The following is a 26,335-nucleotide window of genomic DNA, read 5'->3' on the forward strand; positions in this document are numbered from 1 at the left end:
ATAATCCCTAAACCCATTTGTGATTCTGAAATATTCAACACATGTGCTGGTTCCCTTTCTTTAACCGCAGACACCATTATAATAGCAATAATCATAAAGTTCAACGTTTGCTTACAATAATTGTATATTTGCATTTTCATATCTGCAAGCGATTTTCGTTGAAATAAAACAGATATTAAACAGTATTTACCAGTATTCTTTTTGAATATAAAGTGAAATTTGGTTTTATTTCTTGTTCGGATTACTGCAATTGTCGATATGTATCTTTAAACCAGATTGAATTTATGTTTTCCCACTCAAAACTAAACCGAAACAATTTAACTTGGCCAAAAGGTGCAGCTGTAAGCGGCCAGCAAAAACGCACAGCAATTCTGAGTGGCGAAACTTTCACAAACTTGAATGAACAACGATGGTAGCAAAGTGTATTTAGTTTGGTAGGTTCACAAAAGCTGCGACAACTTTCTTTCTATTCTAAAAGGAAAAGGACGAGGATGGAAGGAGAGTGTCGCATGCCTTAAGGATATGCGAGAACTTCAGTCGAGCCGGCTTGACATACTGACATTTATTACACAGTACACTTTTGGTCCACCAATTTCTCGAATCAAAGTTACATGCTTTGATATAGAAACCAGTGTACATTTAAACAATTCTTTATAGATATTAGAGATATTTTGTAATATATATTAACAAATTGAAAAAGCTTTGTGAAAGTGAGTTTTAAAATAATATTCTTTGATTTCTAAAATCTACTTCCGTACTTCCTATCCACCCTTGCAATGTCTCTTTATTTATTTTTTATAATTAAAAAACAACCTTTACTACTTTTTTTGTAGTGTATTGTTATCATCTCGTGCTGTGCCCAAGAAAAAATAACTTTTGTTGCGTTCTCAAATGTGTTGGCTGGGAACTTTTCTAATTGCTGCATAGACACTTTCAAGCGAAGCCCACAAAAGCAAGACATATTTACATACCGAGCCATATGTTTTCTTTGTACAAACAACTGGCAAGGAAAAGTGATGTGGAAATAGGTTGGGAAAATGCTGGATCTAGAAAAACATTTAACAAACATCAAACAAAGTGAACAATAAGTTCGAAACTTACACTTGTTCCTACTCGATGAGGTTTTCTTAAAGTTTAACCAAAAGGTTAAACCTTTAACCGAAGGTTTAATAAAGTTGCAAAATATTTATATAAAATACCAGTACTTTACATTTTATTTCGAAGCGAAATCTTTAAATAAATCTCAACAACATATAAATTGATAATTTTGCAGGTTTGGTTATTTGATGCAGTTTTTGCACAGATGCGTTGTATTTGTTTGTAGATATTGCATTTCAAGTAATCATATATGGCAAACAAAATGATAATTACACATATTTAAATATACATTGATATATACAGTATATATTTAAATAAGAAAAACGTATGCCACAAGCGAAATTGCAATTATTTATTTATCAAACTAAACCGTTACTCCCGTTTCCGTTTCGCTTCAGTTGGATTTCTCCATTTCCGGGAGGAAGGAAGGAAGTCGGCAACAAGTGTTGGATCCCCAGGAGCAGAAGTAGCAAGGACTCGCGTCCAGGGTGAGGCAATCAGGACGCGCAGCTGGCGGCTGTGAGGAGTGCCCCCGCTTTTCGCCATGGTAAATCACAATGCGGAAACTGCGAAAACGGAAAATGGCACAAATGCAACAGCGAATCTGATTGTTAAGGCCGACGGAAATGCAACGCAGCCCAAGACGATGACGTCATCGGCGGCCAGGATAAATGACGCCCTTTCGGCATCTCTGGCCGATTTGAGCGAGCAGGAAAATGGAACCACGGGTGAGTGTGAAAATCCTCGTTAATCCCCGAATGGAAAAGCTGCTTCAAATCAAATTAGTTTCACAAAGGGAGCGTTTTTTATACTTCGAAGACGGTGGAGCTTAAATAAGATTTAGGTTTTCTAAAATACTACCAAAATACTTTTGTTTTTAAGCATAAAACGTTTTAATTCGTTATACAACAGCTTAATTTTGGAACGATCATATCATATAGCTGCCATAGGAACAGTCCAAAATTAAAATTCGTAGTTACTACAATTATTATCTTATTTTAAGATTTATTTGTAGTAAATATATACAAATATTTATAGCATTGCCCATGCATTTTAAAATTAAGAATCATCAGCCTCTTGTAGTTTTTGGCGTCGCAACGTATAGTACTCAAAACTGGAAAGCGAAATATTATTTACTATAACTTTCTTGTGTCCAACTTACCGGGTGTAGAATGTATTTTAAGTTTCAGCTTGGCTGTTGGTCTATGAAATGAGCCTCCGGCTCGGTTGCCATTCATCTTCTGGCCAACTCATGGCCATACTCGCTGGTTGCCTTGGTTTGGTCAGGTCTTTAAATTGAGTGCCCAACCCGCCGGTTTTGTCCCCTGGCTGGCTGATGTAACCCCGTGCGCTACTTAATTTGGGCTTGTCACGATAACATCGGGGTCTCCCCATTTCCACTTCCATTTCCATGTTCTTTGGAACATCGCGCGTTTGTTGTTTTAATTAAATTTACCCCGGCCTGGGCACAGTTCATAATGATAACAATGATAATGATGGCCAAAGAGTTACTTTCACTATTAATTTTTGATTAACTCGGGTGCCTTGAGATGGGTAAGTAAGTCCTTGGATTAATGCAAAGTAACTCTCTTTATTGAAGCGGAAGGGCAATTATGAACTTTCAGTTCTGTTAGTAAGTGCAACCGATCAGCAGTAATGAGAGTAGCAAAATGAGTTTCCGTGGATATCTTGAGCTCCTTCCATCTCCTGTAGTTCTTTGGCAAAAATACTTGCAGTTATTGCACACGTCTTTATTGCTGAAATACTTTTCATTGACCAGTATCGTACAGCCCAGATTCGGTGACCAGAAACAGCAGTATTCCTCAATGGGATCTGGAGTGATAAATGGCCATAAATGAGCAATCAAATCCCTATTGACTTACATTTTATCTCAAAACAGTTCGGCACACATTCAGCAAACGCACTTTCCTCATCCGAAGCATATCTTAAAATTGAGTTTTGGTCATCTTTATGGCAATGGAACCCAACCACCCTGCCATTGTTGTTACTTATGCCCGAACAACAGCCACAATCGTAGTGATCTTGGACAGCCGCTTAAAAATCAATAAATAAAAGTGTAATAAAATTATAAGTAATACTACATTGTTTATTACGAGGGTACTTACAATGATTATGACCACAATCTGCCAAAGTATTTCGATAAAGTACAAAAAACACTAAAACCTGTATTAGCATTCTTATAAAAGCGATTTTAAAGGAATGTGTACTTAATATTTTGAGAGCTTTGTCATTGTCAACTTGGTTAAAAAATAGATTTTGATTTGAAAAGAGCTTTATTTAATCGTATCTGGCCATGGATGAGCTAATCAGACTAACGCATACTCATTGAAACGCGTTATTGAATTATAAAGGGTATCAGATATATAAATAACAATGGGCACACTTTTATTTGCAGTTAGTTATGGTTAATTTGATGGGTCCAAAAATATAAATTATATAAAAATCCCCTACTACTGTGCATTTATAGCTTATCCTAGCATATGCTGAGTAGCAGAAAGGCCAGTAAAACTGAAGATCCGTAGGATCCCGAGACCCTATCACTGCCATCCGTATCATCGATATAGGTCTGCTTAGTTCCGCTGCAAAATCGTCTGCAAGTCTTGCAGCTATATATTTTCTTATCGTAGAACTTCCTGCCGATCAGTGCAGAGCATCCCAATTTCGGTGACCAAAAGCAGCAATAGGCTTTTATTTTCCCTATTAGACGATACATTGGTAAACAATTGACTGGCCCAATTTACGAAGGACTCACGAGTTGCAATAAAGTGGTCTGGCAGGCAATCCGGATAAGTATTTTTCCATTCTCCAAAATTTTCCTCAATGGCCGAGTCATCTTCGAAATGGCAATAGTAATCAGTGTTGGTACGAAAGTTCTTTTCACTTGAACAATTTGCGCAAACCGGAAATGCAATTTCATGATCGGCTATGCAATCAAATAGAAATAGTTTCAAATTAAATACAATTTTATTAATTCATTTACCTGAAGAGAAAGGCGTTGTGGAAGTATGGTAAATTTTTACGTTTATCGGTTTCCCGCACTTGAGAGCCAAGCAAATGTAAACTAGCAATACAAAAAATTTCATTTCATAATTTATATAATTTAAAAAAAGTCTGTTTCTATTAATTTGACAATTTGATCTTCGCCTAACATGCTTGGCAATTTATGAAATTTTTGAAGCTGAGGAGTTTGTAGTGTGATTCATTGGTTTCCGAATTACTAGAAGAAATAGATTTATTTTTAAGTTTTTTTAGCACAATATTTGAGTATGATTGTAGGGCTACACCTAGTGATCCGCCCTACCAAATCCACAGTTCGGAAATAAGCATTGCCATTATGAACCCATATTCCGGAATCTTATTGCTTCCCACTGAGTCGGCGGAATATTTCAATCCGGAACAAGATCCCCTGCAAGTATCGCAATAATCGGAGCTTTTATCGAACAAAAGCCTTCCGATGACAGCTGAACATCCCGATTTCGGCGACCAAAAGCAGCAATAGTTTTTAACTTCACCTATTATAGGGAATTTTGAATGTTTTTACCTATATCTAACTTATGTAACACTTGAACGAACCATGGATAACGTAGTCCTTTGGCACACAATGCGCATATTTATCATCTGTCTCGCCAAACTTATTTTCCACCTGTCTTTCATCTTCGAAATGGCATGTAAATCCTGTATTTTTATGCACGTTTTTTATGTTTGTACAATTTCCACAAATGGGAAAACCTTGGTTATGGTCAGCTGTGTGAAAAGAAATTTAAAACTCAAATCAAAATTTAACTTTGGTTTACAATTACCTGTATTGTAGAACTTTCGAATGCCCTTTTCAAATGTTGAATTTACTGAAATGGCAACTTTGCAAACAAAAGAGAGTGTGTAAAGTATAATTAATTTAAATTTCATTTTTTTTATTATTTTTGAAAAAAAAAAACATGAACAATAGTAATATGTGTATCGAAGCCTACTTGAAAAAAAATTGTATTTTCATTGACTTTATTCGATAAATTTAGCGTTATTTATGCTGGAAATTTATTTATTTTATAAATTTTGCTATAATTTTAAACTTCCTTGCAGGCGTTGTTGCTTTATTAGGAAATAACACGATATGACTATCCAAAAGAAGTAGGTCGTTATCACTAGGTAAAGAACTTAGGGATAAACTAAACATTAAATCTATTATTTAGTTGAACTTACCACAAATAAAGATTATTAAAATCCAGTAAAGGATCGAGTACGTTTGTCCATAGTTCGCATACGTATTTATTTTCAGTGCACAAGTTATTGAGGCATAAATGATTATGAAGATCAAGTAAGATGCCTCGATAATTATGTAACTCCAGATGGGTAGGAGAGACCCCTGAAAATTATCAATAAATTTATTTATTATTATAATCAATGCAAGTTCATTAATTACCACCAGCACGGAGTAAGATAAACACAGAGATGCCAGCATATGGAATAGTCCCCAAAGAAGATTAAACCAGTCTGAAATTCAGCAAATATATACAATTTTAGCAAATGGATTTACTTTAATATTTAGTCTTTTACCCGACGCCTGAGCAAAGCTATAAGGATCCTTCAATCCTGCAATATATAGTTAAAAACTTATTTGGAAAGCACTTAGTAGTTATTTACGAAAAAACTCCACCAGGTGTGCGGCGCAGAGGAAAAGCGTGAAAAACGCTATAACTGTGCATCCAATTCGCAGTTTCATACAAAAACAGAAATTTTCCGCTCGCCACATTTCATCAAACAATTGTTTTTATTTACATGTTATTTATTTTTAATGACAATAAATTCAATGCTATACAGTTGCAGTTGTAAATAAAAAAAATCCTTAAATACTAAGTTGTAAAGTTATTTTCTTATTAGTTATTACTCCAATCCCTCCACCATATTTTCAGTTGCCCTCGGTTTTAATTGCCGATAGTACGAATATACTATGTACATGAAATACATTTTCATTGCTAAAAAAAACAAGTTATTTACTTTTTTTTTTGTATGTACTACACTTACCTAAATTGTGCCAAATACTCTCATTTATAATTAAATTCGAGCCCAATGATGCTGATGTAAAACTGAAAATAAGAAAGTAGACTGCCTGAAATGCTTGAAAGAATAGAGTGGTCCAAAACAGCCAACCATATTGCTAAATACATTTATTTTGTAAAAAATCACCTTTATTATTATTATATACATACCGATATGATTGCAAATATTAGCATGACCGATGCCAAGATATTTAAGAAATCTGGAACAATTTGTATGACAGTGTAGAGACCTTGTTCTGGGTAATAAAAAGAATTTATTGAATTTTATTGAATCGTTGAATTTGCTTAGTTACCTGGGAATTGGTCCTGCATTTCTCTGAAATAGGTTCCTGTCAAAGCACTAACTTTAATGCGAAATATTTATACCAATGTGAATATATATTTACTATTTAAACAAAGCAGAATATAGTCAATGTTCATGCCAGCCAAAAAAATTCCAGCCAATGCAATCAGTATACATCCCATTTGTCAGACGTTTTGACAGGAAATGCAAAGAAGTTGTTCTGCATAATATATTTATTAACTTATATTTTGAATATATATTATTATGCGTATATTTTAACTTATCAAAACAATTCTTTGTTAATTTCTATATAGAAGATACGAAATTTTTTATGAACCACATATGTATATGTAATTTATGTACATTGCGGAACTTTTAGGCCCAGATGTTGGCGCCAAATTCAAACGAAATTGCCTTCACATTTTCCACCACATCTTCTTTATTGTGGCATTAACTTTTTTGCATAATCACAACTTAAGCAATCTGTATTATGGCCTCATTAGCATTAGCCTAGAATTTCCAGCCCGATGTGTGTCGTGTTTGTCAGGCACGCGTGGAATCGTTTTCAGTTCTCATCAAGATGCTAATGAAATTATAAAGAAAATTGAGTCTGCCATATTAGCACAGCAAAAGCATCATCCTCTCACTTGGTGAACATGTGGTAGAGAGCACGAAAAGCTATTGCTTTTCATCATCCTATAATTCAATTTCGCTGATCTCCATTTAATTTTTAAGGACATCCTCTCATTTATCCACACAAACTGGTCTGAATTCATCTGGATGCGTTTTTACATAATAATACGTGTAGACTTTGAGCACACAAAATAAATCGATGCCTGAAAAGCTGGAGCATAACTTACGAGAATAGAGTTTTTCAATATTAATGTTTTACCCAACGTCACTAAATTCACGAAGACATAAATAATCGCATAGACAGCACTTTCAAAGAACGGATTGCGAACATTAATCAAAGCATTGAAGACGATGTAGTAGGATATCATATGAATGATGAACATGGCCATCCAGACGAAAACGATCCTTAAGTACTTCTGAAAGGAATTTTATTAGAATAGTTATACGAAAGTGTTTTTTTCTCACCGTCATAACAGAGACCAGCAGGATAACTGCAGCTGCGATCATCAGGGCTATATGAAATACATTGAACCACTTCGCATATACATCAGTCTTGAGTGCTGTTGATTGGGGTTAGCTATTCGTTCTCAAAAATTCTATTTTCCAACTTTTCCAACTCACTGTTGTTGTATATAACCTCATCCACAGTGGTTCCTGCGTTAATGAACCCGAAAAACAGTGTGTAGAATGCAACTATGATGCATCCAGATGTCAGCGAGAAGCAAAAGCAAAATTTTTTTCTGACCAGCTTTCTTAAAAATGGCATCAAAAATAGGAAAAATTCGTTGCTATAAATTTTAGAAAATACAGTTCCATGTTTGACAAATAATGCCAACCGCTTTCAACTTTAAAACTCCATTAACTTCAACTTTCTTTACATCAGCTGGGGAAAGTGAATTGCTGCATCTCCTCTGGTTTTAGGTCACTGCAGTCTGTCATTTTCAACAAAGTTTCGAACGACCTCGACCTCCCACGGAAACTTTAGCCTTTCGGAAAAGTTAGACAAAGTCCCTTGGTCTCCATTTTTTTTTTTTGCACATTATCCACTGAGCAAAGTCAAACTGCTGCCTTTTCCTTGCCTAATGCGTTAATTGAAAGCAGCAGCCGTCTAAAAATTATGTTTTCAATAGACTGGAAAATAGGGGGCGATTTCTAAGGCTTGGGGTTTGGGATTATTAAAGAAAACTTGCATCATGGACTTACTTAAAGCGAGTGTTAAATAGGACTTATTTCAGCAAAAGTTCACTAATTTAAACTTAGTTCAATCAGTCACAAAATATGTTGCAAAGTGGGCTTAAATTCCATAAATTGCCAATTAACCCCCAATTAAAAAAGATTTTATTGGCAAACAAGAATTGATTATGTGGCTCAAAGGCAATATTTCATGGAAATGTGAAGACGAAGCCTAATAAGACAATATTATATGGTGGTTAACTAATGAGCCTAATCAGATTAGTGTATTGTTTTCCCAGACTTGATTATCAGGGTGCACCATATGGTTGCTTTACTTTTGATTGATTGCAGCATCAATTTATTTGTCATCAATGCCAACATGTTGGTGTTGATGCCCCATTAAATGTCAGAAAAAACAAAAAGTAGAGTAAGTTCAAAAAAAAGGCCATGTCACATATCATAAGCCCCGCTCGAAGCTCCTGGCCAATACACAGATCGATGGAATCTCTTTCATCCACTTCCAGCAGCCACTGGCAGCTCATCTATCATCATTGCCACGAGTCCTTTCTATCCGGGAATGCTTCCACAGTATCCTGTATCCTCTATCCTCTCTGCCCTCGTTTGGCACCCTGGCACCCCATCCCTGCCGTATTTATAGCATCTTAATTGAATTTCAATTTTCAATTTCGCTTTTAATTGAATTCAATGAAAAAGTGTCGATGAGACGGTATTCAGCATGGTCCCATCCCCATCACCATCCATCCATAGCCCATCCCAGCTCACTCCATTCCCTGCACTTGTTGTTGATGCTGTTTATTCAGCTGCCAGTTGAGCACCGCCTGGCTGCCTCTTGATGGCGCCATTCACGCCACAAAGCGTCCCGTCCCCACTGAGCTTCCAGCACTCAGAAAAAAATATCTTAAGTTCCTGGATATCAAATATCAAATTAGCCATATTATAGCGGTTTCCGTAAAAAAATAAAGCGATGAAAATTTAATATTAAATTTTTTTATAATTTTAAATGAAAGTCCATCATTAGTTTTTTCTGTGTACATAGGGACCATAGGGACCAAACACCTAAAAACTAATTGTTTTTTAAAGTGGTGTTCCAATCATCTGATCCACAGCAACATTCACTTGGTTCTAAATATGATTTTACCCATTACTTTTAAAATAGCAGAGTATTCGTTGATAAATATTTAACAGGTAGATTAGAATATATTCTTGATTAGGATCACTAGCCGGAGTAGGCTTTGTCCGTTTATCTGTCCGTCCGTATAAAGGGATACAAAATTCAAAAAGGTTTTGATTTTTTTTTTGATATTATTGTATTGTACTATTTTTGTACTATTTGTTTCTCACCAACTTATATTATTATGGCAAACATATTGTCAAATTTCTCCATCGCACTGCCGCTATCTTAGTAAAGGGTATCTGATAGGCGAGGAAATTGAGTTTATCGTTTGCTCTTCTTTTATATTGTTTATTATTAGTTTTATTACTTATTATTAATATTTATTTATATTATTTATTTTAAATGTATTTTACTCCTTTAGCATATCCGTGATTTTCGAACAGGCCCCTCTTTTTTCCCAGTGCACATTTAGGTGTACTAAAACGACCAACAATTGGCTGGGTGTGATTGCGCTCATATTTTGCACTCTGATTGGTTTGTGATTGACTGAAAAGTTGTAAATTGATTCGACTGTGGGCAAGTGTGTACCAATGCCAGATAAACAAACCAATTTCGGTGGTTAATGGGTTCAGCAATAAAACACCTAATAGTTGAACCCCCCACACTCGAGGGGCCATAATTGCGGTCTGTGGTGTTTGATGTTTTACAACGATAATTTAATCACAACACTTGCAGTGATAGAAGAAAAAGCCCTTGGGTTTTCCCACCAGTCAGCACCTTAAATTTCCATTAAGAATTCCAGAATAATCTCGACATGTGCCACATACATCATAAGGCCGTTGGAAAAAAATCTGTCACCACCGAAGCGAATCACACAAATAGAAATTCAAATGAATGCAACTTGCATGCGAAATGAGAATTCCCGTGCAGAGGCATCTCTGAAAAATAGCACAGCATCGTCTGGAATTTGTATCTGTATCTGTATCTGAATCTGGGTATCTATCTGCACGTTGAATCTGCATTTTGCTGCCGGTCTGGCTTATTATGCGACCACCATTCCTCAGTGCCATCTGTTTATGAGTTGGCATTCATCATCGTGTCATCGTATGTGAATATGTGAGGCTCAACCGATATGAGATTTGTGCCACTCAACACAAGACGAAATATCCCCAACAATAGACCCTTTTCCGAAATTTGCATTCTGGGGTCTTCCAATTTTCCCCCCAATTCTTTCATTCCGCGAAAATTGGCCCCCAAAGAAAAGCCGAGCAAAAATAGCAACCAGCAAGAGATGTATGCAAATTACTTTGACAGTGAATTCGCACCCGGAGCAATGTCAGCGTTTTATTGGTAAAATATGCACATTACAAATCCAGATTAGAGGGATGTACATAGATCTTGATAGCTCAGGGAAAACTCAACTTTGCATAGACAAAATATATCCTCGTTTAATGGCAAATTGGTGGCGAATTGCTCTAAATTCAATCAAGAGGTAATTTGTAATGGGCTGAAAGGTGTACTTCTTCACCTTTTAGTTTCACTCCTTAAAAGTCATCTGTACCATCGATTATTTGCCTTAATAATATTTATAATCTTCTAAAAATAGAATGTAGAAACTAAAAAGGGACAATCCACTGGGACACCACACACTATTTGGTCATTACAAAAATGGAAACCTTAAGCGTTTTGGGTCTCATAGTTGATTGGCTTGCGTGGCTTAGAAGCGAAATAAAGGTAACAAGATGCCAAAACACACGTGCAGAAAACAGGCAGCCAACTCAACTAAAGGATACCTCGTACACAATAAATAGGAACCATTTTAAAGTATTGAATAGTGAAATGATTTCATTAAAGTTGCTAGTGCTTTACCTTTTTATCTTTAGTTATGAAAAACATTCTATAAAAATATGTAACATACCCCTTTTTCGCAATGAATACCCTGGAAAAAAAGTGTCAAGCCAGGCGAATGGGCAAAGAATGGCTAAAAGAGCTGGCTGGAAAATAAGTTCTCGATGTCAACGGCAGACTGTTGAGTTGACTGGCTACGGCTTTTGTCTTAGCCATGACATTATTTACGAGCATCGTGCCAGCGACACGCACAGAAAACCAAATAACCAGCTGCGTTCTTGGCCATAAGGAAAAGGCGATGCTGGGCAACCAGGAGAATAGGGAATACGTGTGTCCCACGGGCACGACTTCGTTGGCACGTCTATTACCTTAAGCGTCTGTTGCCAATTTGGATTCCTCTTTTTTTCCAGCCACCACATGGCCAGGGGCCACACCCCACTTCGCATTGACTGCACCTTGATTAATGCGCTGCCAGGACACGGTATCCTTTCAGTTTTGCCATTAGCAAATGCGGTGGCTACGGGCATTTCTTTTGTTTCCGTTTCCGTTGTTATATTGTCACCGATTTGTTCGCATGTGGCTTATTTTCATCTGCCCAATGGACTATTATTTATTCGAGCCAGGTGTTGATGGTTTGTGCCAGGGAAGCTGATGTGATGAAAGTAAGATGAAGCTGTTAAATTAGGTATGATAACAGCATTTAAATAAATAATAGAAGAAGCTGCATTTATATCTTGCTGTACACATTGATTGATTAGGTATTTATAACAATTTTACGTATTTCAAAAAATTAAATAAATAATTTAAATAATAAGAAATAAGATGGAAAAGTAGCAGAGTGTTGTGCTATAAACATATTTTCCAACCGTATATAAGGACTTGAAATATATCTTCCGCTTACTCGTGTGAATGGTTGTCTCGGGAAAACATAAAAACACATCAAATATACTTTCTCTTGGAATGGCCCATAAAATCAAAGTGAATGCAAACAAATCGACCGGAGCGTAGATCCTCTGACTAAGCCGCTAGAAAATGTGGCTCCAAAGGGAATCCACAGCAAGGCCTCGTGCTGAAATAACCAACTTTGGAATACTTGCGGAGGGACATGGAACATGGCCTGGTGTCCTGGTGTCTGCCATTTGCCAGCTGCTTGCCATGCGGCCCACGATTCAGCGCATAAAAGCTTGTAATTCCCGTCTCAGCCCGAAGGATGTAATTTGCAATGTTGCAGCAGGTGGCAGCAGCGGTTGCAACTTGGAGTGGCTGTCAGGCATGTGCGGCATCTGCAGGCACTGCAGCGTGCATTTTGTTGCATTTTATGTTGTCGGCCTGGGCCGACGTGTCGTATGTGCAATATTTTTCGCAACTCAAAATACCCACGGCCAATGGTGTTGCATGCTTTCAGGCTGCCTTATAGCCAAGAAGGAAAGTATTTTCAAAATTTCAATACAGCAGCTGGGCCAAATGTTTGCTAAATTAATGAAAACTGGCAGTAGCTAACGAGCCAGAGAAAATATAAATGGTCATGAGGCATATAGCTAAAAAGTGCAGCAGAGATTTAAAGTTTATGCTGCATACTCACAAAAAAACTATATATTTTGTGTCTCGGTGCAATTTCAATTAACAGTTGTGGAAAAACTGTCAAAACCGCAATACGTAAATCATTGAAATGTGCAATTGAAAGTCATAAATTGTTTAATATTTAAGCGTTGCTGGTATTGGCAATGCAGATAGCTGAAAAAATGACGAGAGATGTTTTTTGTACTAGTCGACAGATCTGAGAATAGTACTTCAAAAATGTATTTAAATGTCAGAGTTTAGTGACATGAAAATGACAGCCTGCCATTGGGCAGAAAATCATTGGAGTAATTTTATAAAAAAATGCTAAATTATATATTTATTTCGTGCATATTACGGACCAAGCGGAAAAACATTGAATATTTTATTAAATGTATCGGATTTCATATAGGTCTCTTGAATATTAAAACGCTACACATGGTGGAAACAGGTATCCAATGAATAACCCTCGAATGAAACAAAGGACACTTGAAATCCTTCTCGGATTCCTGTCTTCTTACCCCTTAAATACCTGACCATTGATCACACAAACGAAATGGGAAGAAGTCTAGATCATTAAGTCCAAATCACCTCAAAGCTTCTTGCTCTGAGTCTCGACATTCTATATCTTGTAAAAAGCCTTGTAAAATAACTGCAACTTAATTTTACGATTTGCGATATTCTAGTAATTTTTATGACTAAAGTAGAGTATCGTATGGTTTCCCACATCGATTTAAATTATATTTTCCCGCCCACCGGATGGAGATTTCCTCCATGTGCTGCTGGGCTGCAGTTTCGCGTTCCAGAAACTGTTTTATTACTAAGCCGTTTACCCAATAGCTTAACCCGGAGGATGGATGCGAGCCATCTTTCGCTACGGTTCAGGTCTGCTCTGCAACTTTAATGCGCTGGCGGTCCACATGAAAATTCGTTGGCAACGAACTCAATCTTCCTAATCACCTGGTCCCTCCCCCATCTCAACCAGGATCCTTGGATGCCAGGATGCCCTGACAATGTGTCCGCACATACTTAATCGCACATATGTGGAGGATGGGGAATCCGTTGCGGATTTCAGCGCTTCAGCTGCGGGATGATATAAAATCTATGCCGAAAGCTTTGGCAAATGTCGCCTCTGCTGTCGTTGTCATCGTGTCTTCGTCTAGGTTGTCTGCAACTGTTTCACTTAAGTCGCTTTATTTTTTATGAGACAACGCACTAGGGTGATTCAGTTTGATTGAACCAAAAATTAAACTTAAAGCTTTTCATGAAAGCCAAGCTGAAAATGGAGTTTATTCAAATGCCCGTTTGTTCTGTAGCATCTAACATGCTGCATTCCAATAGAATCCAAATATCGATTCACCCTAATGCACACTAATACACCCACACACACACACACACAAGAGCATCTGTCACTCTGCAGCTGTGTGTGTGTGTGTGTGCTGGCGCTTATAAAAACACAGATACAAACACACACGCTTACACTTCCAGGACCTCGGTTCGTGTCAAAAGAATTTCTGTTTGATTGCGGAGAATAAACAAGTGAAGGCAGCTCCATTCGCCATATAACGTGGTACTGTATGCGGTCCTGTCCTCTGCCGTTTGCCACTCGACTTATTTTATCCTGCCCGTGGCTTTTCCTAAATTTTTCACTCAGTCCTCGTACGAGAATCCTTAACCTAATGCGCTGTCGACAAGGCGTTTAAGTGTGGTTCGCCATTTTTATAGCTCGCCCAGCAGTTTGTTATGTATATTTAATACCAAATTCCCTACTTATAAATAATAATGCAGTACAAGCGCTTTTTTTTTTGCTTTTGAGTAGCTCACGTTTCAGATTTCTTGGATAAAATGTTTAAAAATTATTTCCATAAATATAATGCTGAGCTACTAAACATTTTATTCTTCCGCATTCAATTTTAAGCTTGTTGGTTGAATAAAACCTTATTCTTATCCCAGTCTTTAAATATAAATGCATTTCAAGCCAGTTTATAGACTTTCCTTTTTTTAAAGCCTAATGGTTTCCTGCTTATGTTTCCTGCTTAAATGTATTAAATAAAAGAAAGTTGAAAAGAGAAATGCATTAAAGTGGATGTTTTTTATTTTTAGCTACTGGGAACTCCAACAAAAACGAAATGGTCGAAGCTCAAAATTATTACCTCCCATAAACAATTTTTAAGTATTAAGAAAAAAGGACCCTCAGAAATGTTTCCACATTCATTGGGCCCATAATTTCCGGGAAAGTCCCACTTTTTTGACCACTTGACTTGGCCACTTTTCGTTTTTTTTTTCCTTGAGAACTCCCCAACTTTGTTATATTGATTTATTGGATCGCCTTGTTTGAGCCGATAATTCCGCTCTGTGCGAAGGGTAGAAATCAATTCAGCTGGCAGACAAAAAAATTGAAGTTACCAGAACACATCTATAAATAGACTACTAATCTGTTGCCAAATATCCACTGGGCCTGGCTTATCTGGCACGTCGGTGGCCATAAATAAATCAAACACTTTAACACCGTCAATTAGCGGGCTATAAATCCGTGCGTATCGATTTACAAATTGTACAAAAAAGCAATATGCTAATTTCGTTTCGAGGGTAATTGTAGTGCGTGTACTTTCATCAACTGTCTGTTGTTTTATAAACGCCATGGGCGTGTATTGATACTATTTTCCCTTAATGACAGCCATGTATATACAGTACATATAAGCATGTTTAACTGCCTCGATTTCAATTTTGTGACAGCATTTAAGGCTCCACAACATGTGCAGTCATAAAGCTTTCAGGTTTGACTTTTATTTTCTACATATCGATTAAGTTATTTCTGTTGCAGCCAAAGGTGATATGTGATTCCATATTGCATATAACACACACACTTTGGCTCCTGACAGCTCAATTAAGTTTCTTTTCAAAGACAATTGTCTGTGAAATTGAAAGGAGTCGGAATGCCATGGATGTGGGGCCTTTTGGCACAGTATTCGATTTCCGGCGTGGGCGTCTGTGAAATGTATGCCAATGTTAAATATCAAATTTAAATGCCAGACGGTCAGGCGTTTCCTTCGGTGGGCGGACAATTAATTCTCTCTCAAAGGAGCCGCCCATCATCGTACGTACGACCATAAGAACCATAAGAACTTCAGAAATCGCCAGGAGGCAGCTGAACTTTGGCCCGGGACGAAGCAATTAAGATTATGGATTTATGCGAGTCTTAATAAATTCACGGAATAGCTGAGAATTAAATTACGGCAGTTAATTGGCCTGCATAAGCACACAAACACACAAATGTGCATTACTGAGAAATCATAAAATTATTGCATATACTGAAGAATAAGTTAGGTGATTGTTTTTTCAACTTTAAGTTCCTATAACTCAAAATTCATGCTTTATTAATATAATAATATATATATATAAATTTTATAAAAAATATTATACCAAATTTTTCAAGATTTAGGACTTAGTATACTACTTCTCGTTGGCCCATCTTTTTACAAGGAGACGATTACCTTATGGATGCTAATACACCCATCTTCTGTCCACTTTTGCAGCTGAGGACATCCACCTAAACGATTTATACACCCGCTACCGCCAGAGGCTCCGCAAGTCGCTCTTCAGATCGGGATTGCTAACTTCGCTGCTGGCATGTGTTGTGTCCATAATAATTGGCATCGTTTACGACCAGGTGAGCTTTTACCACACTTAGATTGCCTGAAATGGCTCACCAAGCAAAGGCACTGCAAAAAATTCTTTAAATAAATCATAAATCTTAAAGATTTATAAGATATTATGATTTATTTTTACCAAAAATTCAGTTTTCTTAGTTTTAGAAATATTTAAAAAAATTTAAGTTGCTAGCAAACATTTCCAACTAATTATATTTCTCTCTGTTTTGCTTGTGGCTTTCCCAGCACCTGGTGCAGACCATGCTCTTAGTCCTGGCTGCCCTAATCTCGGGCTCCATTCTCACGGCCCTGCAGTTCCCGGCGGTGCTGAGCTCCCCGGCCGCCGCCTTGGCCTTCGCCATCGTCACCACCTTCTCGCTGGGCACGATTGCGGCCATCACCGGGGACGAACTGGCTCCCCTGCCCATGTACGCCCTCTTCCTGGTAAGTCCAAGTCCGGTGCAATGCCACTCCCCTGGGGGATTATGCTACTTATGGCTCTCTCCGCAGTGCATCCACTCCATGCTGCCCATTTCGTGGCCCGTCTCCGTGGTCCTGGCTCTATTCATGACCGCCATTCACATCGTTTACCGCATCGGCACAAGTCCCGACTACGCGCCCAATTTGCCAATGGTAAGTCCACCGCCATTTATTTGCATTTCCCATAGATCCCCATGAATGGTGGCCAAAGACCAGAAATGGGATTAGTTTCCATGTGATGGGAGATTACCATTATGACCATGGAAGAAGCGAAGTGGGGATTATTCCGCGAATCGACGGGGACAATTAATTGGAGGGCATTGAGGGTTGTGCTTTCAACATTTGGTTTCAATAGCTATTATTTTATAATACTCAAAGTAGTTTATACCGAAATTTAAAGCAGCAAAAACCATTAGAAATAAATATATAAGACAGTTACAGAATATTTTTCGGTTGTTCTGCTAACATTGCTATTACTTGCATCCTTTCTGGTTTGTTATTTTGCGAAGATAAATAGCCAAAGGTAGATTTAGGTTACATAACACAGAGGAATATACCTTATTTCTTCATAATAAGAACATAGAATATATATAAAAATATAAATATTAACTGAGCTCCCATTAATCCTGTGGAAAAACAACAGCCAAACGGAATTTCTCTGCGTAATGCAATTTTTTCACTTTTTCCCTTTTGCTACAACTATTTAATTTAATTGCACCAGCTGGGTGAGAAATAATTTGTTCCCCAGCTCGTTTCAATTCCCCCTACTCCACAACTTCCCCAATGGGTTCCCACTAGTTCCTGCCAATCCGGAATCCCCTACTCCGTGATTTGTTAATTAGGTTGCATCGCGTTTTTTGCCGCGATGCAGTGACACAAGGATAATTGCCATCTCGGGTTAGAAACTCATTATTTATGGAACGTGCTCACCCGTTCTTATTTGTACTATACATACATATATCCTGCCGCTCTCAGCTCTTCGGGGAGATTGTGATGCTGGCCAGCGCCTCAGTTTCCGGTCTCTACTACCGCATCATGTCGGACGCAGCCCACAACCGGACCGTGGACGGAACAAGGACGGGAATCGAGCAGCGCGTGAAGCTCGAGTGCGAGCGGGAGCAGCAGGAGCAGCTGCTCCTCAGCGTCATTCCCGCTTACATCGCCGCCGAGGTGGGTATATTAAATTACAAAAAATAATAGATGCGTTACAAAAAGATTAACAATTAAACAAATTTCAAATCTACAACTAAGAAAGTCGACTGACATTTCAATAAATACTTTTTCTTTATAAAATATATTTGATACAAATATTTATTGTTTTTATTTGGCATTACATTAATATTTTAAATTATAATCCATTTTAACGGAATTTAATTATGTTGTATTATGTGCCACCTGTATTTTCATGCCATTGGGGCGTATACGTAATATAAAAGTAATCGTTATACTGTTGCTTGTTCGTCCTTCGCAGGTGAAGCGCAGCATCATGCTGAAAATGGCGGATGCCTGTCAGAGAGCCGGAGGACAGGCGTCCACCTCGGCCACCCGGTTCCATGAGCTCCACGTCCAGCGGCACACGAATGTCACCATTCTGTTCGCGGATATTGTCAACTTCACGCCCCTTTCAAGTTCCCTGACGGCCAGCGATTTGGTGAAGACCCTCAACGATCTCTTTGGACGATTCGATCAAATAGCTCAGGTAAGCTAGATGGTGTAATGGAGCTAGAGATGATAATATTGAGCTGAAAAAGGATCCAGTTTCCTATGCATAATGTGATAAATGAATGCTATAAAGATATGCATTTAATATAATAATTCTTATAATAAATTAGATTTTATTATAGAAATTATTTACACTTGTATTAAACTCTTTTACATTAACATGAAACAGTGCGATATGTGTAACCACTCCACATGGTAAATAGTAATTAATTGCTCCATTCCCGCAGGAGAACCAATGCCTACGCATCAAGATCCTGGGGGATTGTTATTACTGTGTGTCCGGCCTGCCCATTTCCCGGCCCCAACATGCAACCAACTGTGTCAACATGGGCCTGCAGATGATCGATGCCATCAGGTGAGTGGGTTTTCGCGTGGCCATCGCTTTTGGCTCTTTTGCATCCGATTCAGACGGTTTGGCTTGGCTTGGTTCGGTTTGGGTTTGGGTTTGGGTGGTGGGCAGTGACTGTTGGTAATGCAAACATTTGCATTGGACCCGTCATCGGGTGTACGACTTGTTTGTCTTTCGCTCCTGGCCGTCCTTTGAGTTTCAGTCGGAGCTGCTTTGGCCAAGGCCATTTGACACCGTGATTGTTGGCTTTGCGGCTGGCTAAATCTTTGTTAACTGGGCCAGGAATCGTCCTTTGTTTGCTTAGTTTTGCACTTTGGTTGCAAAACTTGGCAAAGAGTGATTAAAGTTTAAGTTAATAGGAGATGTAATCAATTAAAAGTTTATACTGTAAAAGATTTATTTAAAAAATTGAATAAGCTAACTAACGCTTTATTACTTATGCTGTGTTAAATGTTCTTTTATATTTAAATAAACTAAATAAGTAACAGATTACTCAATATTTTGAGCGTAATCAGTTATACCCAATTAATACATAAAAATATGTAAAAAATTAAGAAAAATTTCAAATTTAATTCCCATTAAAAGCGTGACAATGCATTGTATATGTTAATTGCATCTGCTTCTGATATTCAAGCTTTAATTGCCGCCAGAAACGTAGATATTCCAGTTGGAGTCACATTCCGAATTCCGCGTTTTATAGATGACCATTAAGAACGTATTATGCAATAAAGGCACACGAACGAGATGAGCCAAAAAAAATGGAGCGAATTCCAAAGAGAAACATCATAAAATACAATACACAATATCGACACAAAGGCCATTTTATTACACGCGAGAATTTATGCACAAGTGGCCTCAGGACGAAAAGGATCCACTCATTTTGGCTTTTGCCATTTTTATTGCTCTCTGTGCTTATTTCTCATTTCTATTGTTTATTTTTCTCCGCTGGCCCTCCTTTATTCCATTGCCTTTCGGTTCCGGATCCGTGGCCCTTTAATCTTTGCTCTTAAGTTGGCTTTGTTCCTCCCGCAAACTTGGTCAAAAAGCTGCTCCTACTGTTGACTTTCGTGGTGCTTAACAAGCCGCCAGGGAAAATGCCAAAAGTTTTTGAGCCGAAAAGGCAACATTCATTAAATTATGAATTGCATCTTCGTTTGGTCGCAAAGCCAGCACAATATGAAACTTTAATATCGCCCCCCTTTTGACTTGCCCCGAAATGTATGCTACGCATTTCGTCGCAAAGTCATTTGTGTTTTTATCTTTTCGGTCGGAAAATATTTACCCAAATTATGCAGCTCAATCAAAATTTGTTAAACTTTCTGTTTCCCGAAAACTTTGGCACTCTGAAATTCACAGAGATCCCAAATCCGGATCGAAAATCAGTTTCCTTGTTTGTCCTGTTTTGCGGCCATATCCATATCCTGCTCGCCAAATGGCCAGGAAGGGCACAAGCAAATAAAAGCCTGAAGGACTCCCAAGTGATTTGACCTTCGATGCGGCTCATTTGACCCGACGGCAGGCCAAGGAAAACGCTGGTTAAAGTTAATAAGTCAAGAACTTGTTGTCGGCCGACAGTCGCTTTCTAGCCACCTTCTGTGGGACTAGACTTCCTGCTAGGAAGCACCTTCGGTGCAATGAATACACCAAAAATAATTATTTTAACTATCAGTTGGCATTTTATAGGCTGAATGCCAAAAAGAACGCTTCGTTCGATTTTCTTGATCATCAGATATCCATTAATATATCCTTACTATAATCATTTTAAATATCTCCAGAAAATAGCAAGACAGGCAGAATCTCTCTGCTTAATCTCTAGCCCTTTCTAGCCTTTTCTTGCCCTTTCAGCTCCCAAGATATTTCAGTTTATACGGACAAACATACGGACAAGCATACGGACAGGCGGACATGTTAAGATATATATGCGTGGAATGCTTCCCTTTACCTGTAATTCATTATAGAATATATATTTTTTTGGGCTACACGTATTTCTCAGTGTACCTATGAGTAGAGCTTTGCCGCTATCCACCGTCCGATTCCCCATATCATACTCGTCCATCAGGCTGGAGTGGAGTCGACGTGGTCCGCTTGTGTTTTATGGGCCATAAAATTGTTAACACGACGGCGGCAACTAGCCCGTAGTTGTGTGCGCATATCCTTATATCCTTATATCCTTTGTGCTGCCTGCATTGTTTGTTTGCCCTTCGCTCCTCATTTCATTCCCACTCGCTTATTCCGGCAGACACGTGCGTGAGGCGACCGGCATAAATGTCGACATGCGAATTGGCATCCACACTGGCAACGTACTCTGCGGCGTCCTTGGCCTACGCAAGTGGCAATTTGATGTTTGGAGCGACGACGTTACATTGGCCAACCACATGGAGAGCGGCGGTGTAGCTGGGTAAGTGTGTGTGCATACACTGGAGAAAATGTTTGCAAGCGTATATAATAAAATAATATAATATAATATATATAAATGTTTATTATATTTTAATCTTGTATCACTAATTTGAAATGCTTTATTATTTATATATAAAAATATTTAATATAAATATTTATATATAATATTTATTATATTTAAATAATATTTAGATATTATTTATCTTAAAAACCAATCTATCTTAAAACCAATCTAAATATTGAATAACTATAATATTCCTCTATCAAGCAGATTAAGGAAAATAATGCAGATTGCAAGGAAGCAATTATTTCAGCTTTAGCATAATTAAGATATAATTTCAAATAGTAACTAAGACTTTTTGAGCAGTGTGTGCGAGCGTTTCTTTCATTCCGCCAAGGTGCTTGTACGAATGACAAAGCTGATGAGCGAGGCGAACAAAAATAAATAAACAAAACGCGGAGCCAGCGGGTGCTGAAAGTGGGCTGGAAAAGTGGGCGGGAGGCGCCTCTAATGGCGGTGGCATTGCAAAGCGAGTCAAGTACTCGTAATGGCAATTTAAATTAGCCTCGACGTGGTCCCAATTAAACGGGTTTCAGTTCAAGTCTGCACAGTATTCAAAGTGCTGCAACTCGAAAAAGAACCAAAAAGGTTAGCAGGGAATTTTGTATTAATGAATACCTACATATGTTCAATTTTAATTAAATGTTTGTGCCGCACATGAAGTTGAAGAATTTCAAATGACTTTCATTGTTCAGCCCAAATTACAGTACATTTTCGCATTAATGCGTTGGTAATTGGTTTTTTTAAATTCTTTGTGAAAAAGAAATGCATGACGTCGCATTAAAATATTTTTAATACAAAAATTTCACCGTCCATTTAAATCCATTGAGCATTTCAAGCATTTGCGTGTAATTAAATTTAAAATATGTTCCAGCTCTGCTTAATTCTTTTGCCCGGAAATTCCGTATGTTTGCTTGGCAAATACCAAAGTCTAAAGCTCTTAGCCCGCTTTCACCAGTTTACTTTCATACTTTCACAAACAAACAAGTTTCTTTTGGTTTATTCATTTCGCGTAGCTAAGCCGCACACTCGAGTCCTTCGGCTGAATGCTAGCTGAAAATGCTGAAATGTTTTCTTTTATCTTACCTGCGGTCACACACGCAGACTTCAATTATTTGGAATTGAATTGAATTGAAATGCTACAGTCAATGAGCCGGAAAACACTCAGACGCCTCAATTCCTTCTTCATGCACGAATTGCTCTTCCTCAGCAAAAATATAAACAAATTTCCGTAGCATCCTAGGATAAATGGCAGTAGGCAGAGCCAGGATAAATTATTTTTCCAAAAACTGTATATGTGTTTACACTGGAAAAATATATACAAATATATAAATATAAATATAAATATATAAAAAAATATATACAAAGTAAATAGCAAATTCAAGCTTGAAATAAGGTTTCTAATATATTCATACTATTGTAAAATATTTCAAATATTAAGGTTTTCCTAATTGAAAATATAAAACAATGAAAACATACAAAGTAGATACAAATATAAAACAATGAAAAGATACAAAGATACATGCAAGTAGATACAAATATAAAACAATGAAAAGATACAAAGATACATACAAGTAGATTGCTCATACGCCCTGTAAGCCTGTCAGCATTGAACATCATTTTTCATGTGTACGTTTATCCTGCAGGCGCGTCCACATCACGAAGCAAACTTTGGACTTCCTGGGCGACAAGTTCGAGGTGGAGCAGGGCGAGGGTGGCAATCGAGATGCGTATCTGGCGGATCACAAGGTGGAATCGTATCTCATAGTGCCACCGAAACCAGCATACACATACAGCGTTCCACGGGTGGTGGAGTGCATTGAGCAGAACGATCCCAGTCCCACCACCGAGGAGACCAAGGAGATCAAGGAGGCGGATCACTCCCATGAAGCCACCGATGTTGCCGATGGCCTGCTCCCGGTAACTGTGGCTCCACCGCCTGCAATCGTGGACGAGAAGATGTCACCCACCTCGACCAATAGCCAGGAGGCACCTTTGCATGCCCCACTCGCCTCGGCCGCCTCCATGTCCATTAAGGAGCTGTCCGAGGAGGAGGACGAGGCTGATGAGGCCACTGCCGTCACCGAGCCGCTGATGCACAGGGATCAGGATGGCAGGAATGGCAAGGAGCCGAAGGCAAATGGTGGTCATCGCGGCAGTGGTGATTCCGCCGCCTCCGAGTCGGCGGCCAAGTCCGCTGCCCTTTCCCTGCCCGCCGATGATCTGCTCAGTATGAGTGGGTCAGAGAGCGGCATCTCCAACAGCGGAGCCCAGGCGCAATCCTCGAATCCGGCGAGTGTCACACCCACCGCAGCCGCTCCACCCGGAGGAGTTTCATCCGCCTCCAACAGCTTGACGGTGGCCGAGGCACCGGAGAGATCTCGCCGGAAGTTGTCCGTTCAAGGTGAGCAACCCTTCAATTTATAATAACTTTTCATGGCTTATGGAAATGAGATGTGAATATATTAACACTTAATTCATTTGTTGCTTGAGCTACCCTCTAATTGCCTTTATTTTTAAATGCATCCATCCATCCATCCATCCTGCCATCAATCAAAGGCCGTAATGGGCATTAACACTTCAGTTCTGCTGGCGATAGCTCTTATTTATGTTTCCGCTTTCCCACCTCCGTTTCGCCCAACCAGGTCTGATGTCCTTCGCCGACAGACGCCGCTCCTCCGGAGCCTTCATCGAAGGACGAAAGCTGTCCATCCACAGCGGAGAAAGTTTCCGCAGTCATGCGGGTAAGTAGCCCACCACCCGCCACCCACTTCGCCACCCAGTTCGCTGGCCATATAAAACGCAACAGTTGAAAATCACTTTCACAAATGAGCTCAGGTTATGCATAATTTTATCGCTGGCTGGGCAACTTTTGCATCGTAAATTTATCGCAGACTGCATTTGTTTGCGGATTGGCCTTTGTGAAAACTTTATCCATGATGGCCATGGAACATGGAGAATGGACCATGGACCATGGACCGCGAACCGTGGAGCAGGGCAATTAAGCTTCTTTGACGGAGCAGCTGGGCTGATTTTTCTCCCTTTTGGTGGTATATGGTACTTGCTGCACGTGAGGCACCATGGAGAACCATGAGGCAGCACGAGGAGGTCCTGTGCTGGTTTATGAGTTTTAATTTGCCAAGGACATCGAGTGCGGCATGTGGCAAAGTCACTTTGATGGCATTTTTAATGCGAATGGGTGACTTTTAATGAGCTTGTCTGGCTGGCCACCCAATCCCCAAAGCGACTAGCTGAACTGCAAAAACTGTGCTGCTTTTGAGGTGTAATAATGCCAGCGATTTGGGGGAGATTTTTCATTATTAATGGGATCATGGTGGACCGAAATGTTGTCGTAAAATCGAGGGAACATTTGGTGAGCTCACTAAAAACTATCACAATGTCACTTAATTTTACACAATGTAATACTTTTTGAAGCTATTTGGCAAGTGGTTAGGATCTATTTAAGTTGGTTGGAATATATTTTGATTACTTCATATAGGAACAAAACTTTAATTCTACGTTGAATCCTTTCAGGTCATGTCACACGCAATCGTCCCTCGTCGAAGATGACCAAATATGTGGAGTGCTGGGGGGCAGATCGACCCTTTGCCAATATTGCCGAATCCAAGCTGGTGAAGAACATCGGACTGGCGGTAAGTTGAGGCCAAAATCCAATAAAATGGCCTCTGGATGGTTGGAGTATGGGAAATCAAATTCAAATGGCCAGGAAATATCAGCAAATTGGATGGGGCCAAAGCTGATTGCATGGTCTATAAACTGAAAACAGTGGATACATGCTTAAATAGCATTACTTAATATATATCAATCAAAATCAGTCATAAGCAAGTTAAATAATTATAAAAAACTTTATTTTATGTTTTTTTGTTTCTATTGAATTTTCGATATAAACTTAAACCCAATACTTGATAGGCAATCTTGACTGTACCCTAATGTAAGCCAACTCTATTATGTTGTGTGTCCTTCTCGTTTTTGCCCCTTTTCCGTACGCAGAGCATCGCCATGATTGAATCAAATTTACTGCCACCGGAGCGTAAATGTTTCAATTTTAATTTCTTCGGGCCGCCCACGGAGCTGAAGCCGTTCACCATGTGGTACCGCAATACGCCCCGGGAGGCCATGTACCGCGCCCAGCCGGATACGCACTTCCGGTTCGACCTGATATGCGCCTTCGTCCTCTTCCTCTCGCTGGCCGTCGTCCAGCTGATTGTAATCGAATTGTAGGTGAGATCAACTCGCATTAACGACCCCCTCGACTCATCCCCGCTCTGTGTTCCTCCACCGGCAGGAACCTGGCCCTTCTTGGATCCCTTCTGGCCAGCTTCGTATCGCTGGCCCTCTTCCTCTACCTGAGCAACATGTCCGTGCCGGACGTGCACGCCTCCACCACGGAGCGAAATGGTCCCGGCCAGGTGGTGGCCAGCAGTCGCTACTTGCGGCTGGCCATGTTCGTCGTGGTCAACATCCTCATTTCGTCCTGCGCGGTGTTCAGTGTGGTAAGTCTTGGCCAAAAGTCTCTTTAACTGACTAGAAGTGGCATTTTATTATACCCATAACTCGAAGAGTTGGAAGGTTTCGTTTCAAAAGTTTTTGAAACGTAGATACATGTTGTATCAGGATCTTTTCTCCGTCCGCATGTTCAGTTTCTATCTAATGTTGAAAAGTTAGTTAAGTAAAGGGTATCTGATAGCCTATAATTATACCATCACTCAAAATAAAAATGTTTAGCAACAAGCTTAAGTTTCAAACACTTTTCATTCTCACTGTTAGTAGTCTAAATAATATTGAGTTAAAAACATAATATATTTCCAAAATATATATTTCCAAATCAGTTATGGAAGATATGAACCACCCTA

General features: G+C 38.9%; 7 protein-coding genes across 14 annotated transcripts in view; 1 reads left to right on the forward strand and 6 right to left on the reverse strand.

The window, feature by feature from the left end:
• LOC6738764 (adenylate cyclase type 2) overlaps window positions 1–26,335 on the forward strand; it is a 39,499-nt gene that overhangs the window by 9,978 nt on the left and 3,186 nt on the right. For 2 of the 3 annotated variants that reach the window (XM_016171752.3, XM_016171753.2), the window contains exons 2-14: window positions 1,497–1,826; window positions 16,339–16,472; window positions 16,699–16,896; window positions 16,963–17,085; window positions 17,908–18,102; window positions 18,404–18,631; window positions 18,882–19,009; window positions 21,243–21,401; window positions 23,108–23,865; window positions 24,107–24,205; window positions 24,996–25,114; window positions 25,473–25,699; window positions 25,768–25,975. In XM_016171752.3, the coding sequence (XP_016032576.1) occupies window positions 1,643–1,826; window positions 16,339–16,472; window positions 16,699–16,896; window positions 16,963–17,085; window positions 17,908–18,102; window positions 18,404–18,631; window positions 18,882–19,009; window positions 21,243–21,401; window positions 23,108–23,865; window positions 24,107–24,205; window positions 24,996–25,114; window positions 25,473–25,699; window positions 25,768–25,975 (2,760 nt within the window). In that variant the 5' untranslated portion in view covers window positions 1,497–1,642. Of the gene's footprint in view, window positions 1–1,496; window positions 1,827–16,338; window positions 16,473–16,698; window positions 16,897–16,962; window positions 17,086–17,907; window positions 18,103–18,403; window positions 18,632–18,881; window positions 19,010–21,242; window positions 21,402–23,107; window positions 23,866–24,106; window positions 24,206–24,995; window positions 25,115–25,472; window positions 25,704–25,767; window positions 25,976–26,335 lie in introns of those variants that run through there. The other variant, XM_016171751.3, reaches the window with a different exon arrangement.
• LOC6726031 lies at window positions 2,073–3,383 on the reverse strand. The gene is made up of 4 exons (XM_002106977.4): window positions 3,225–3,383; window positions 2,982–3,152; window positions 2,261–2,931; window positions 2,073–2,212 (listed from the first exon to the last, which is right to left on the reverse strand). Exons 1-3 carry the CDS (start codon window positions 3,292–3,294, stop codon window positions 2,729–2,731), a joined length of 444 nt encoding a protein of 147 aa, XP_002107013.1. The 5' UTR covers window positions 3,295–3,383; the 3' UTR covers window positions 2,073–2,212; window positions 2,261–2,728.
• Window positions 3,482–4,234, reverse strand: LOC27207234. Its single transcript, XM_016182958.2, has 3 exons — window positions 4,100–4,234; window positions 3,872–4,042; window positions 3,482–3,816 (listed from the first exon to the last, which is right to left on the reverse strand). Exons 1-3 carry the CDS (start codon window positions 4,200–4,202, stop codon window positions 3,593–3,595), a joined length of 498 nt encoding a protein of 165 aa, XP_016032579.1. The 5' UTR covers window positions 4,203–4,234; the 3' UTR covers window positions 3,482–3,592.
• Window positions 4,405–5,071, reverse strand: LOC6726030. The gene is made up of 3 exons (XM_016173946.3): window positions 4,920–5,071; window positions 4,693–4,863; window positions 4,405–4,631 (listed from the first exon to the last, which is right to left on the reverse strand). The coding sequence occupies exons 1-3, from the start codon at window positions 5,023–5,025 to the stop codon at window positions 4,417–4,419; spliced, it is 492 nt and encodes a 163-aa protein (XP_016032580.1). The 5' UTR covers window positions 5,026–5,071; the 3' UTR covers window positions 4,405–4,416.
• Window positions 5,099–5,934, reverse strand: LOC27207736. 2 transcript variants are annotated; one of them, XM_016183408.3, is made up of 5 exons: window positions 5,758–5,920; window positions 5,671–5,706; window positions 5,537–5,607; window positions 5,317–5,479; window positions 5,099–5,258 (listed from the first exon to the last, which is right to left on the reverse strand). In XM_016183408.3, exons 1-5 carry the CDS (start codon window positions 5,864–5,866, stop codon window positions 5,173–5,175), a joined length of 465 nt encoding a protein of 154 aa, XP_016032581.1. In that variant the 5' UTR covers window positions 5,867–5,920; the 3' UTR covers window positions 5,099–5,172. The 2 variants fall into 2 exon arrangements, with proteins under 2 accessions (XP_016032581.1, XP_044778733.1); XM_044922798.1 differs by lacking the exon at window positions 5,099–5,258 and having other exon boundaries at window positions 5,438–5,479; window positions 5,671–5,698; window positions 5,758–5,934.
• On the reverse strand, window positions 6,133–6,731 carry LOC123327033. Its single transcript, XM_044922799.1, has 4 exons — window positions 6,560–6,731; window positions 6,467–6,502; window positions 6,324–6,409; window positions 6,133–6,200 (listed from the first exon to the last, which is right to left on the reverse strand). The coding sequence occupies exons 1-4, from the start codon at window positions 6,636–6,638 to the stop codon at window positions 6,159–6,161; spliced, it is 243 nt and encodes an 80-aa protein (XP_044778734.1). The 5' UTR covers window positions 6,639–6,731; the 3' UTR covers window positions 6,133–6,158.
• On the reverse strand, window positions 6,872–7,945 carry LOC27208393. Of its 5 annotated transcripts, XR_001600846.3 has the most exons (5): window positions 7,711–7,940; window positions 7,555–7,649; window positions 7,349–7,505; window positions 7,104–7,292; window positions 6,872–7,039 (listed from the first exon to the last, which is right to left on the reverse strand). XR_001600846.3 is itself a non-coding variant. In XM_016183975.3 (4 exons), exons 1-4 carry the CDS (start codon window positions 7,853–7,855, stop codon window positions 7,245–7,247), a joined length of 453 nt encoding a protein of 150 aa, XP_016032587.1. In that variant the 5' UTR covers window positions 7,856–7,943; the 3' UTR covers window positions 6,872–7,244. The 5 variants fall into 5 exon arrangements, 4 of the variants coding, with proteins under 4 accessions (XP_016032587.1, XP_016032586.1, XP_016032585.1 ...); XM_016183975.3 differs by having other exon boundaries at window positions 6,872–7,300; window positions 7,711–7,943; XM_016183974.3 differs by having other exon boundaries at window positions 6,872–7,292; window positions 7,349–7,502; window positions 7,711–7,942.

This window comes from Drosophila simulans, chromosome 3L, assembly GCF_016746395.2.
Source record: "Drosophila simulans strain w501 chromosome 3L, Prin_Dsim_3.1, whole genome shotgun sequence".
NCBI lineage: Eukaryota > Metazoa > Arthropoda > Insecta > Diptera > Drosophilidae > Drosophila > Drosophila simulans.